Below are 12423 nucleotides of genomic sequence, written 5' to 3'. Positions count from 1 at the left end.
ACCTCAGATGTTTTGCATGCTCAGCTGGGTCATAACCCGAGTTTCGTATGGCGGAGCCTCTTAGAAGCGAAGCAATTACTTGCTGATGGTATACGGTGGAGGGTGGGAGATGGCTCCTCTATTCAAATTTTGGATCAACCTTGGTTGTTAACAGATGAGAATCCTTACATCACCTCGTTCCCTGAACCATTAAAAGAACAAACAGTGAAGTCTCTAATGTGTGTCAACTCCAAGGAGTGGGATTTAGAAGTGGTTCGTGATGTACTTAATGAGAGAGATCAAGAGCATGTTTTAGCCATCCCTCTTACAGTGTCGAATTGTGATGATAAAATGTTCTGGAGACTGGAGGATTCAGGTAATTTCTCGGTGAAATCAGCCTACAAGTTACTGCAATCTCAGAGAGGTATATGGAATGTTGAGAACTGTGATAAAATTTGGCAAATTCTATGGCATATAAAGGCTCCTCCAAAAGCCCTGAATCTAGTATGGAGAGCCTTGTCAAATTGCTTACCAACATTAACTCAACTCCAACAAAAGCGAGTGCCAATCAACACAAGCTGTCATGTTTGTCACCAGGAGGAGGAATTGATAATACACTGCCTGGTAACATGCCAATTTGCTCATCAAAGTTGGTTGTTACTCATACCAGGTATGAATTCTCTCGATAAATCATGCTTTAAAACTTGGTTGTTATCAGTGTTTGGTATAGTTGACTTCGGAAAACATGCTGAGGTCATTACGCTATGCTGGGCACTTTGGAGATCACGAAATGATCTCATTTGGAATCAAAAAACTTCATCGGCTATTAAAACAGTAGCAGCAGCAAGGCAATATCTTGTACAATGGAAAATAACTCAATCCAGGTCGTTTACAACTCCTCTTCAGGCCAATGTCAATGGAGATGGAGCTAGTATTTAGGTTAAGTCTCAACCGTACAAAATCAAGATATCAGTTGATGCGGCTGTTTTTGAAGACCGAGGAGGAGTGGGTTTTGGATTAGTGGCCAGAGATTGTCAAGGAGACCTTATTGAAGCTAAAGCAATTTTTCATCCGAGCATCATGTCACCAATCATGGCAGAGGCGATGACATTTAAGGAGGCTCTAAGCTGGATGGACCTTCGCAAATGGCATGAAGCTACTGTGGAATCTGACTGTCTAGGCGTGGTGCAAGCAATCAGGAGCCAAGTAGTCATGCGATCCTATTTTGGATCGATTATTGAGGAGTGTCGTAGGATACTTTAAAGGTTGAACAACGTTAGCTTGTTTTTTGTTAAACGATCTGCTAATATGGTAGCCCATCAGGTAGCACGGGAATCATATTATTTGTCCGGTCGTATAATCGATAGGAGTTCTGTTCCTAGTTGGATTCAACATTGTATCTCCTTGGATTTGAATTCCTAATAAAATCTTAGCTTTTCGTCAAAAAAAAAAAATCTGAGTACAGAGTTAATATGATTCCGATTTTTAGAATGTTGGTCAAGTTGTAAAGTGTTTCTCGAATCTCAATTGACAATTTCGAAAACAAAAAAATGTTTTAAAGAAACAAAAAATTAACTTTTGAGAATATATTTATTTATCAAGTGTACAAGCCCAAAAGGAAGAAACGCCCCCAATTTCTGCAATTATTATCAAACCTCCGATCTCGAACTGCTCCACTCTCACATACACATTTAGGTACGAATTGTTTCTTAATACATTTTTTTTTTATCATTTTGTATATATCTATCTGTCGTGGTTTGATAACTAATTCAATACTCTTTTCTTTGAATTTTAGCTTTGATTTTCAAATATGTGCTGCTTCTGATGATTAATTGTTCTTAAGACATATGGATTTGAATGGAATTCCTAAAACTAATGTTTTTAGATAGGTATAAACCAAACATACTCGATATATATCACTTAGAGCGGGGTTTGGAGAGGGATGCACGGATGTTTTCGCAGGAACCAGGGCTTAAATAAAATAATTGTTATGTAAATATAGTAATTGTGGAATTTGGTGACTATAAGAGGGGACAAATAAAATTCATTGGCCAAAAATGTATTGTCGTTGTTACATTTATGAGATTAAATCGGATTAGGTACTTATGTTTAGTTTTTTACTTATATGTATAATTCTGGTGACATATTCGTTAGAGCATTAAGTTTGGGACCCTAGCTTCTGTTCAGAATATCTTTCTGTGAAATTCAAGGCACTGGATATTGCCTGGATCAAAGGGAAGATCATTTGCAAAGTGATCCATATTTAATACATTTCTTTTGCTATTAAAAATAATTTCAAGTACGGTGAGTTGGGAATAGAATTCTGGACCACTCCAGCAGTAGGAACGCCTTTGCCACTGCTCGAGATGTCCTTGGTTCTCGATTTTTACCTTTTTTATAAGTTGATATGGACAATAATCTTTTTCCGAGTCGATGTGTACTACTAATTCGGTGCTCGCTAAATCAAATTTACCATTATAAAGTTGACAATTTGAATTAGGTGTTATTACGTCAATTTTGAGCAAGATTTACAGCACTATTAATTGCTAGTTTGTAAAAATTTGGTTATTTAAGGGTGACATGTAAAACCTTTTATATAGTTCAATACTATATAACCTGCTAGCTGGAAATTTGGATAACAAAATGTTTTTTTTCAGTCTTGTCGTGAACGTGGTTTCTTAAAGAGATTCTTGTTTCTGGTAATTCAATTGATTCGTAAATAAACAATCGTCATTGGATTGTTCCCATTATATATTTTACTTTCAGTTCATATCATTTTCTGAGTAATGTAAACTTTTAGTAGTGTGAAGTGAAAAATCAAAATATATCGATTCACTTCTTGGTACATTTAATCTGATTGATCTATTGTCATTTCACAGGAAAAATAAAGGAGAAATGGGGAAATCTCTATTAATGAGAGCTCTATACCGTTCAGTCATTAGCAGATCCCTAGGTTCCTCTACTGCCATTGGGAGCACCTCAGCTACCATCAACCACTATCTCACCCAGAGTAACCAATGTTTACATCTCTCCACGATTGCTAAACGGCTCTCTCCAGGTAATTCCCTTCTGCAATTACTTGTGTATTTGTGTTAGCTTGGGAGGTCTAATTGAGTGGAGTCAGGAGTGGCACTTCTGTTCCATTAGTTGATCTATGGAATGTCTTTAGGTCAGAATTTTAATCATGAGCATCTGTGTTGGAGTTACTTGTGTATTTGTTTGTTGGAGTTACTTGTGTATTTGTTTGCTTCTAGTATTTTGCTTTTTAGAGCTTGAAGGTTTGTGATAGGGACTGTAAGCCACCTTATATGCAAATTAGGAATTGGTATCATATATTTAAACATATAAAAATATTGAGATTATGTGGAAACATCAATTCAGATTACCAAGTTAAAAGAAAAATAGGAGACATTGCTTTAGATGTTTGTCATATGTTTGCAGAAGAGCGTTATTTGAATAAAAATGCATAAATTCTAACACTAGTGCCATTTTGAGTCTGCCAGTGATAGATACTTTACTCGTTTCGACGCTAACATAGATTGAAGATAGTTACTACTTGTTGAAAGATACAATTAATCGGCCGAGATTTAGAACCATGGTTACTTGCTGAAAGATGGCTCCACTTGCTGAAAGATGGCTCCACTTGCTGAAAGATAGCTCCACTTAGTGAGCTTCATTTAATTTGTAATTATTAATGACATTTACTTCTCAGATTTAATTTGTAATTATTAATGACATTTACTTCTCAGAACTTGGACTTCTGCTTGTGTTTGTTTGTTATCTATGATTCTCAATGCACTCAGCATTTTATCTGATTTGATTTCTTTGCATTGACCCAATGAAAAATATACTTTCTTTGTTGTGTCAACTATATGAAGATATCCGGACCCCCTTCTTAATGAAGATGAACATTGGAGGCACACGTTCTTACAGTGATGATGTGACTCACATGCCTACCATAAAAGACACTGAGATAAAAACTGCCATTAAGGATTTACTGGCCGCAGATTGGAGTGAACTGCCAAGTGCTATCACTAAGGATGCAAACAGGGCATTGTCTAAAGACACAGAAGACAAAGCTGGCCAGGAGACATTGAAAAATGTTCTCCTTGCAGCTGAGGCAGTTGAGGAGTTTACCGGAAAACTTGTCTCCCTGAGGATGGAAATTGATGATTCTGTTGGATTGAGTGGTGAGGTAATGCAAGAACGAGTTTTATTATGGCAAGTCTTTTACTTCTATGAGCTATTTCTTATTTTTTGTTCTGGTTTACGAGGGGATATGAATAGAGTAACGTTAGAGGTTCACAGAATACGATATGGTACTTTCGGATTCCTGTTGTGTAATTATTTGAAAACATGTTTGCAGAATGTGAAGCCTCTACCAGATCTGTTCTCAAAAGCATTATTGACTGCTTTTCAACGTTACAATGCATATCTAGAAGCTTTTGGACCTGATGAGGCCTTCTTACGGAAGAAAGTAGAAAATGAGCTGGGGACGAGGATGATACACTTGAAAATGCGGTGTGGTGGTCTTGGTTCTGAATGGGGAAAGGTACAGTCATCCTTGGTCTTTCTCTTGCGCAATGCTACATACAGTAGGAAGATAGCTTTACCTAATAGTGTGTGGAAGTCATTTTTTCATTTGGTGCTACCTATTAACTGCATCCAAGGTTCTAATATGTTGCCAATATTAAGAGCCAAATTATGGTTACTAATAATACTAGAGATATGATAAAGAAAAAGAGGTTATGTTTATTACAAAAGTTTGCTATGCACCAAGTAATTTTCCCATTTGGAAATGGCAGGCATCTTGACTTCTCTACCGATCTTCAATAAACTCTAACAATGATATGTATGTACAAAAAGTAGTTATATTTCTGTTTTTAATTTAAAATTTTAAAACTAAATAAGAAATCACAATTATGTGTGTATGTAAGGGGTATATACTATATAGTATCTGATGTGGTGATGTCTAGTCTAGTGTGTCCACAAATTAAATTGGATAAGAAGTAGCAAACCAGTAGTTTAGGACATGGTGTAGGACAAAGAAGGCATGCAACTATTTTAAACATGATATAGATCAGTGTATATATTGCAAAGTGATGACCTTGTTTCACCCGCTTTTGCGCTGAGGCCTAAATATTTTAATTTTTGGAAAAACACTTTGTAGACCGTAATTTAATTTGTTAAATTAAGTCTTATAAAATGAAGTGGTGCTTCCTTTAATTTAGCAAGTGTTACGGTACAAGTTTAATTTTTGATATTCTCCAAATGCAGATCACAGTTCTCGGGACTTCTGGACTTTCTGGTTCATACGTTGAGCACAGAGCATAATTTTGGTGGACAACTAAAATGTTTTTGTCTTGATGTATGTTCTCTGAAGATGGACTATCCTGTAGTTTCTACCTGAGTCATGGTGATATTTGTTTTTCTTAATTTCTAATAAAGTGACAGTTTTGTCCAAAAATGAATGATTTGATGATCTGTTTGGTATAAAGTTCAGAAACATCTGAATGGAAATATTCAAATAATAGAAATGACTGGAAATGTTTTGGAGGTAGTTGGCTTCAAGGAAATATTTTGGAAGGTTGCTTGCATTTATGCCAATGTATTATTAGTACCTTTTACTTTTGTATAACCTACATATTTTTATTATAAAATAGTTCTCAGATGTTTTATTCAAGGAAATTTACCAAAAATACCACTTTTTATGTAAATATTTGCAAATATACATACGCGGGTTGCATATGGGGTTGAAGCGGTTGCATATGAGGTTGATCCATATTTTTGCAAATATTTTCTGCAACTTGAGTATTTATGGAAAAATCTCTTTATTCAACTGCTGCAGGCCAAGGAACTTGTGACAGCTGTGAAAGGCCAATATTATAGCTGAAATCGAGCAAAATGTTTATTGCCTTTTGCTGTTTTCAAGTCTTCATGATGCCCCAGAACTTAGCTGTACACTTGTAAGCCCCTGTTGGCACTTTGACACAACCTCTTGCCAATTTCCCACACCCATGCTTTTGTCTTAAAAAAAATAGATGATTAGTATATGTTGACTTGTAGGCTGAAACTGTTTTCTCAAACATTAAAATCATGTCAATTTGCAATGAACTCGGAATTTCCGAATTAATTTCTTGTATGGCTTCCTTTGTACACTTGTAATCTGTTAACTTCAACACCACCACTTACCAGTCGCCCACACCCATGCTTATATATCTTTCAAGATGGGGTTTTTTATATAATTGAGTGGCAGGCTGATACTGTTTCTAAAACTTTATAACCAATACGCAATAAACCCAATTTTCCAAGTTCTATATTGACTTGTTTCCTTGTCTCGCTTATTTCTGGGACAATGTTGGGATGCCACTGATGAATTTGGAGTCTTTAAGTTTGATCCTCACTAGAGCTTGATATGTCATGCTCCATCCGTCCCATATTATATGTCCCTTTTCAAAAAATAATGCATATTAAGGAAAAAATTAGTGGGATAAGATTTTCCACCAAATCTTAGGAACAATAATATAGGGATAATTTTGAAAAATTACCCTTAACTTTGTATTGAAACAAGAGATGGACAAGTAATTTGAGACAATTTTTTTTTCAAAAGGGACATCTACATATGGACAAGTAATTTGGGACATTTTTTTTTTTTAAAGGAACATCTATATTGGGATGAAGGGATTATAAGGCTGCTAAATGGAGGTAGCTCTGAAGGCAGCTCTGGAGGCTAGTTCAGCAAAATTTACCAAAAGAATGACATTGAGAGGCTAAAGATGACGAGAAAATGTAGAAATCCATTTTAAAAATTTTCCGATACTCACTATAATGCTAACTTGATATCACTTCTGATGTTCTTTTACAAAACAGTGCAGCAAGCGGCAAGGCAGACAATAAATGCAATGAGTCACATCTTTATGCCTAAAACCCTATACAAAAATACTCAAAATCGTGCTCAATGCTCATCATAACTGGGATGATGCAAAGATTTCGTATAACCACAACATCAGTATGACAAGATTAATGACACTAACTTAATTTTGTTCTCCACATCTCTCCTATAACTTTCCTTGGTTGTGGATTATCTGGTCCTCTATCTCTCTGTCCAGACGTGAAGTACAGCCACCCGTCCCAAAAGGCAGCTAGTGTAGTTTTGCATCGGAATGGAAGTTTCCCAACAACTGACCATTTCTGAAAAATACACAATCGAAAAAACCAAAATTCAGTCATTTACAAAATCATTTTTAACAATGACCAGTAATATACGTATTCCTTTATAACAATTTAGGTGATGTAGGTCACCTCTGTATCAAGATGAAACTGGAACACTTCTCCGACCAAAATCATCCTTTTAGTAACAGGATGTTTTTCTGTTGTGCCTCCCACGACAATAATGGAATTATTAACAACCACCCAAGAAGACTCTATATGAGAGTCAGGTTTAGGCATTGGAGGTAACACTCTCCATTTCATCTCGGCATCCAGCTTGTAAACATCAGTATAGACTACCTGAAGGAAATCATGCAATCAGAATCTGCAAAGATCCTCTAAATGCTTATTTTAAACCAGTCTATACATTTATGACTATGTTACTCGGACTCTTCATTTTACCTTGGAGTACCCGTGTCAAACACTTGACACTCGAACATGGATACTCGGACTTGGACTCTTATTCTAAGCCAAAAACATGTATATTTTTCAAAATGTTGCCGAGTCTGAAACTTGGACACGTATCAATGCCGGATACTTGTAGCCGAGTCCGACTAACATAGCATCTCTAAGATATAACACTAACCTGAAATTTACTTAGTAGACCATACCTCATGCCTGCGTGAGCACTTGAAGATAGGGGACCCAGGTTTAGCCATGAAATCACCCTCTTGACCACCGATTACTATAATTCCATCATCAAGTGCAACACAAGCTCTGTGAAAACAAGTTCAGATATTTATATCTAAAAGAAAAAAACACAATTACATGGCTTTATATCAGATTTTATACAAAAGCTACAGAAACGTCATGATGCTTACACCGAAGCCTAACAGTCAGTGAGTTGGTTGTATTCTGAACTAGCTATAGAGCCAATTTTGTCTAACTTGTTAAAAGACATGGTCTACGCTGTCCTTAGTTTGTTAAAACATGAGCGAGGTTTATATAAGTTTGTCAGTTCTACTTGTTGGAAAGGGCATAATGTGAAGGGAAATTTTGGATGGCTTCTTTGCAAACATAGAAAGCAGTGACTCCTTTCCATCCCCAGTCAGAACAGATGATTGTCATTGATTATTGTTTTGATTTATCAACTTGGAGATGGCAATCAAGGCTAAAGAAGAAGTTCAGAAATAAAATAACTGTATTAGTGGTGTAGTTAACTTACAAGGAATCTGATAAATTATTATAGATGCTGAGAATTAAGCCAACTTAAATGCTGCAGAAATGTATTCCGATTTCTCGGGGAAAGAATCATTGATAAGTATCCTATTCACATATCTAACCAAGAAGGCATTACAATAGACACAACTCCATCTGTTTTTAGAGATTTTTAACCCAAGACAAGGGCTTTCGACTATGTTAACTACTAAAGCTAATTACACTTGGACCGTGAATTTCATTATACTACAAGTTATACCCTGTCACCACATACTAGAGTAAGGCATCCTACAAAACAATTTAACATAACCTTGACAGTAGTCCAGTACCAAACAAGTAAAAAGAACCTAGAGAAAATTCAAATTGCCAAAGCATTTTGTCTCTATTTTGCTCAACACGGCACAAAATATGCGTCCATAAAATAGTGTACACCTTTAAGAGAATACATTGAATTCATATCACGCACGGAATAATAGACATCTTCAATTTACCACTTACTTTCACACAGAAACAGTATCAGACGACAGACATAGTGGAGAAGTAGAACCTTCATAAATTTTATCTTTAAATTATTTGGATACTTTTGGCTACTGACCTCAGTATCTATATAGAGTAGAACATAAAAATTGAACTACTAACCACAGAAAAATCTTCAGAAGTAGCACAATTTATGTAGATGAATGTATTTCAGCTTACCTGTGGGGTCCCCCCCGGGGTATGGGTGTTTCCGATAGCCATTCTTTCTCAAGTGCTTTTCCATTCTTTACAGCAAGGCTCCAGTGATCTACACCAGGTGTATGTCGATTCTCTTTGCTGCCACCCATCACATGAAGTCTTCCTCTCCAAAGTTGAGTGGCTGGAGCATACCTGATGTTCATCTGCACCTTTAATTTCAAGTTTCATAATATATAATATTTAGAATGCTGCTTCGAATGAAATATGTGATATATACTGGTTTTGAACTTCCAAATTTCGTGAATTCATGGCCTCTTAATATACGTATATCCTAATAGATAATAGAGCAAAGTAGCGCCAAGGATGTGACTCAAATAAGCTATTACAATGTGGATGCGTCAATCAAGAGTTGGTGCATTCATTTGGCCACTGATGTAGGACAGGCTTATATATCATGGTCAGATCGATATAAAAGGCCTTTAATAGCCCTGATAAAAATTGCAGTTGCAATTTCTTGTAATTTTGGTCATAGACATAATTTTGTACAATATCTATTAAAATTTAAATTTGAGGACCTGTTGAAGAGTTGTCAAGAATATGGGGAGAGGGATTAGCATTTGTTCCCATGAACTTGGGCCATGAGTGGAAGCGCGAAGAAGCTTTGCCACTAGCCTGCCCATCAAGAAATCCCCGGGATGTAAACCCTTCTTCTAAATCAGAGAACTAATAGCAGATCCTATGTGTATTAATTTTGTTCTCCTTTCGCTCATCTTCCGCAGTTCAGTAACTAATCCTAACCCTTGCAACTGCGCCATTACTCTTCTAACATTTATAATCCAGACTTGTTCCTCTATATACTGCAATTCTATCAATGCCTCTATGTTGGACTTTGAATACTGGATAAACCTGTAACACCTCACAAAGAGTAATCCTTTTTATAACAACTCAGAAGTATAAGAACGTAAATGATTCCTAAAACGAATAATGTAGAACATTTTTTCAATTAGCTTACGTTTTACATATTCACCACTATCAACGTAAGAAAATGCAACCTACTCTGTACATGATAAGCTTGAGGGTTCCAATTACAGTCACAACTAACAATCAAGTTTTATACTTTTACAGTACCACAGTTGAAATAGAAATTTATTTGATGTAACAATAATTAAAGTCCTTATCCACAACAAAAGTATCTACTAGCTTGATATCAGTTGCCAAGAAAAAAAATACAAAGGAATGAAGTAGAGAATGAGCATAAAGAATGCCAACTACGCTGCGGAAGACTGGGATCAGATAACATACCTAGGGGCTGGCAAGGGGGGCAATGAATTCCACTTTTTAGTCTCGGTGTCTAACACAAACGTCTGAGCCGTAGGACTTCTGCATTGTGGACCAGGCTGACCAGAAATAGCGTATATGTACCTACCATCAGTTGCCATTCCTAAATGTGAATTTGCCATTTCTTTAGGCATATCAAATCTGTCTACCCAAGTATCATCCGTAAAATTATAAACATCAACATGGGAGTGTACCTATAAAACCAAGAAACTCAACTATCAACTCCTCAAAACCATTCTTCCCTAAATTTTATTTTGCATTTAGTATCAAACTAATAAAGATACGAGCAAAGACTCTTACAACATCAATAGTTCCGTAGCCAGCAAAAACATAAAAAAGGTTCTTAATCTGTATCGCAAAGCCATCTAACCGCGCTACCGGAGCTGATGTCATCTTCTCCCATTCTAGTTCTGGTGCAGGTAGATCAGCAAATGTTGGAAGTATTAATCCCCCATCAGCCTTCTTTTCTCTAACGTCTAATTCCTACAATGTACAATAATATTAACAAGATCAGAGTACATACACATTCATTTCTATATTCAGCGGCGGAACCAGAATCGAAAATGAAACAACCAAGCTAAAACATTTAATAATAAAATTTTCACTGATAATTCAAAATTAGCCGGGACTTAAAGTAAAATTCAAACTAAAGAGATATTACCTAAGCCCAAGTTAGTTGCATTATATCAAAGCTTAAAGAACAGGTTAAAACTTAAAATAAATACATAAGCTAAATCAAGAATAATATGCGTTGATATAAATAATGTATGAGCTTAACAAAAAAAAGAGAGTGTTAAAATAGTAAAGGAATGAGAAACCTTAATGTTTTGAATGATGGGAGTAAAATTAGAAATGAGTACAGGATGGGGCTTAATGGGAGGCCAATAAGGTGAGATTGATGCAGAAGAAGAAGAGGCCCAAAGTAGATTAAAAATGAGTGCAGCAGCAAGAATGCATGTAAATATGAGGAGGAGATTGTTCATGTTCTTTTCTTGATTCTTGAAATCCAAAATCTACTCATCATCACAATAGCCTTGTATATATAGAGATATATTTAGATGTATAGAGATGGGAACGGTGGAACAAGGGTTGCCACGGGAAAGCGTGGGCGCCAATGGTTTCCCCCTGGTTTTTTTTATGCAGGTCTCGGTTTTGTAAAAAGGGCCTTGCTCATTTTTAAAACAATTTCCATCAATTACTTGAATTTAACTTGTAAAATATTTGGATTCAACTTAATAAAGTTTGAGCTGAGCTTCATTCGGGCTATTCAATTCTTTAATGACCCGACTTTCAATTTCATATTATTTATTTTATAAGGTTCGCGAGTCTAATCAAGTTTCTATTTTTTTTAATTATTTATAATAAATATACTTTTATATAAATATTAATATTTTATTTATATTTTATATTTTATATATTTAATCGAATTCAAAACAAATCGGTCATATTTTGAGTTTTTGTTAAACAATTGGTGAAATCGATTTAAGTTTTTGAGGCAAAATTAAACATATCGAGCTTTTTATAAATCTAGTTTTTAACATGAAATTAAAAAATAGGTCGAATTCGATCTCTGTCTTGAATTCAAATTTTTAATAAAGTTTGAATCGAGCCTAACCGTGTTCGACTCAATTACAATTACAGTCGTACGCTGGATATAAAAATCTCCCTCCTCCTACCCTGTTAAAGAAATCCTATTAATACATTTATGCTAGTTAATACATGATTTATATCAGTTAAGAAATCCTATTAGTTTTATAAAAAGAAGTAAAAAATGCAGGGAAAAATTTTAAATTTTAAATTTTAAATTAAATTAAGGAGTAATGTGGTTCGTTGAGCCAACAAAGAAGTCAGATTTTGACGGGTTGGGGCAGAAACAATGGTATATTGGTATGTACTCAACGAGGCCCAAGATGCAATTCACTATATGGACAAAGGCCGATATTGATACAACAAGTGAAAACGGACCCCACACACGCGCGTGTCCAAAGTCTAAACACGTACTCGTCTTTTTCATTTTTTTAAGCTTTCTTTTTTTGGATGTCTCATTTATTTTTTTACATTTCA

General features: G+C 35.5%; 2 protein-coding genes across 3 annotated transcripts; one reads left to right on the top strand and one right to left on the bottom strand.

Annotated features, from left to right (window-relative positions):
* The first annotated feature begins 1520 nt into the window (after positions 1-1520).
* Positions 1521-6056, top strand: LOC141712103 (succinate dehydrogenase subunit 5, mitochondrial-like). Of its 2 annotated transcripts, XM_074514904.1 has the most exons (6): positions 1521-1674; positions 2859-3037; positions 3858-4174; positions 4346-4531; positions 5257-5347; positions 5828-6056. In XM_074514904.1, exons 2-5 carry the CDS (start codon positions 2875-2877, stop codon positions 5311-5313), a joined length of 723 nt encoding a protein of 240 aa, XP_074371005.1. In that variant the 5' UTR covers positions 1521-1674; positions 2859-2874; the 3' UTR covers positions 5314-5347; positions 5828-6056. The 2 variants fall into 2 exon arrangements, with proteins under 2 accessions (XP_074371005.1, XP_074371004.1); XM_074514903.1 differs by lacking the exon at positions 5828-6056 and having other exon boundaries at positions 5257-5539.
* Positions 6057-6803: 747 nt separating this feature from the next.
* Positions 6804-11511, bottom strand: LOC141712102 (kelch repeat-containing protein At3g27220-like). Its single transcript, XM_074514902.1, has 7 exons — positions 11178-11511; positions 10660-10842; positions 10324-10553; positions 9043-9213; positions 7800-7905; positions 7282-7488; positions 6804-7170 (listed from the first exon to the last, which is right to left on the bottom strand). Exons 1-7 carry the CDS (start codon positions 11340-11342, stop codon positions 7009-7011), a joined length of 1224 nt encoding a protein of 407 aa, XP_074371003.1. The 5' UTR covers positions 11343-11511; the 3' UTR covers positions 6804-7008.
* Between the last annotated feature and the right edge of the window lie 912 nt (positions 11512-12423).

The sequence above is a fragment of the Apium graveolens genome, chromosome 3 (assembly GCF_009905375.1).
Source record: "Apium graveolens cultivar Ventura chromosome 3, ASM990537v1, whole genome shotgun sequence".
Taxonomy (NCBI): Eukaryota; Viridiplantae; Streptophyta; class Magnoliopsida; order Apiales; family Apiaceae; genus Apium; species Apium graveolens.
The sequence above is the reverse complement of the archived record's forward strand: the minus strand, read 5'-3'. Positions and strand labels throughout refer to the sequence as shown.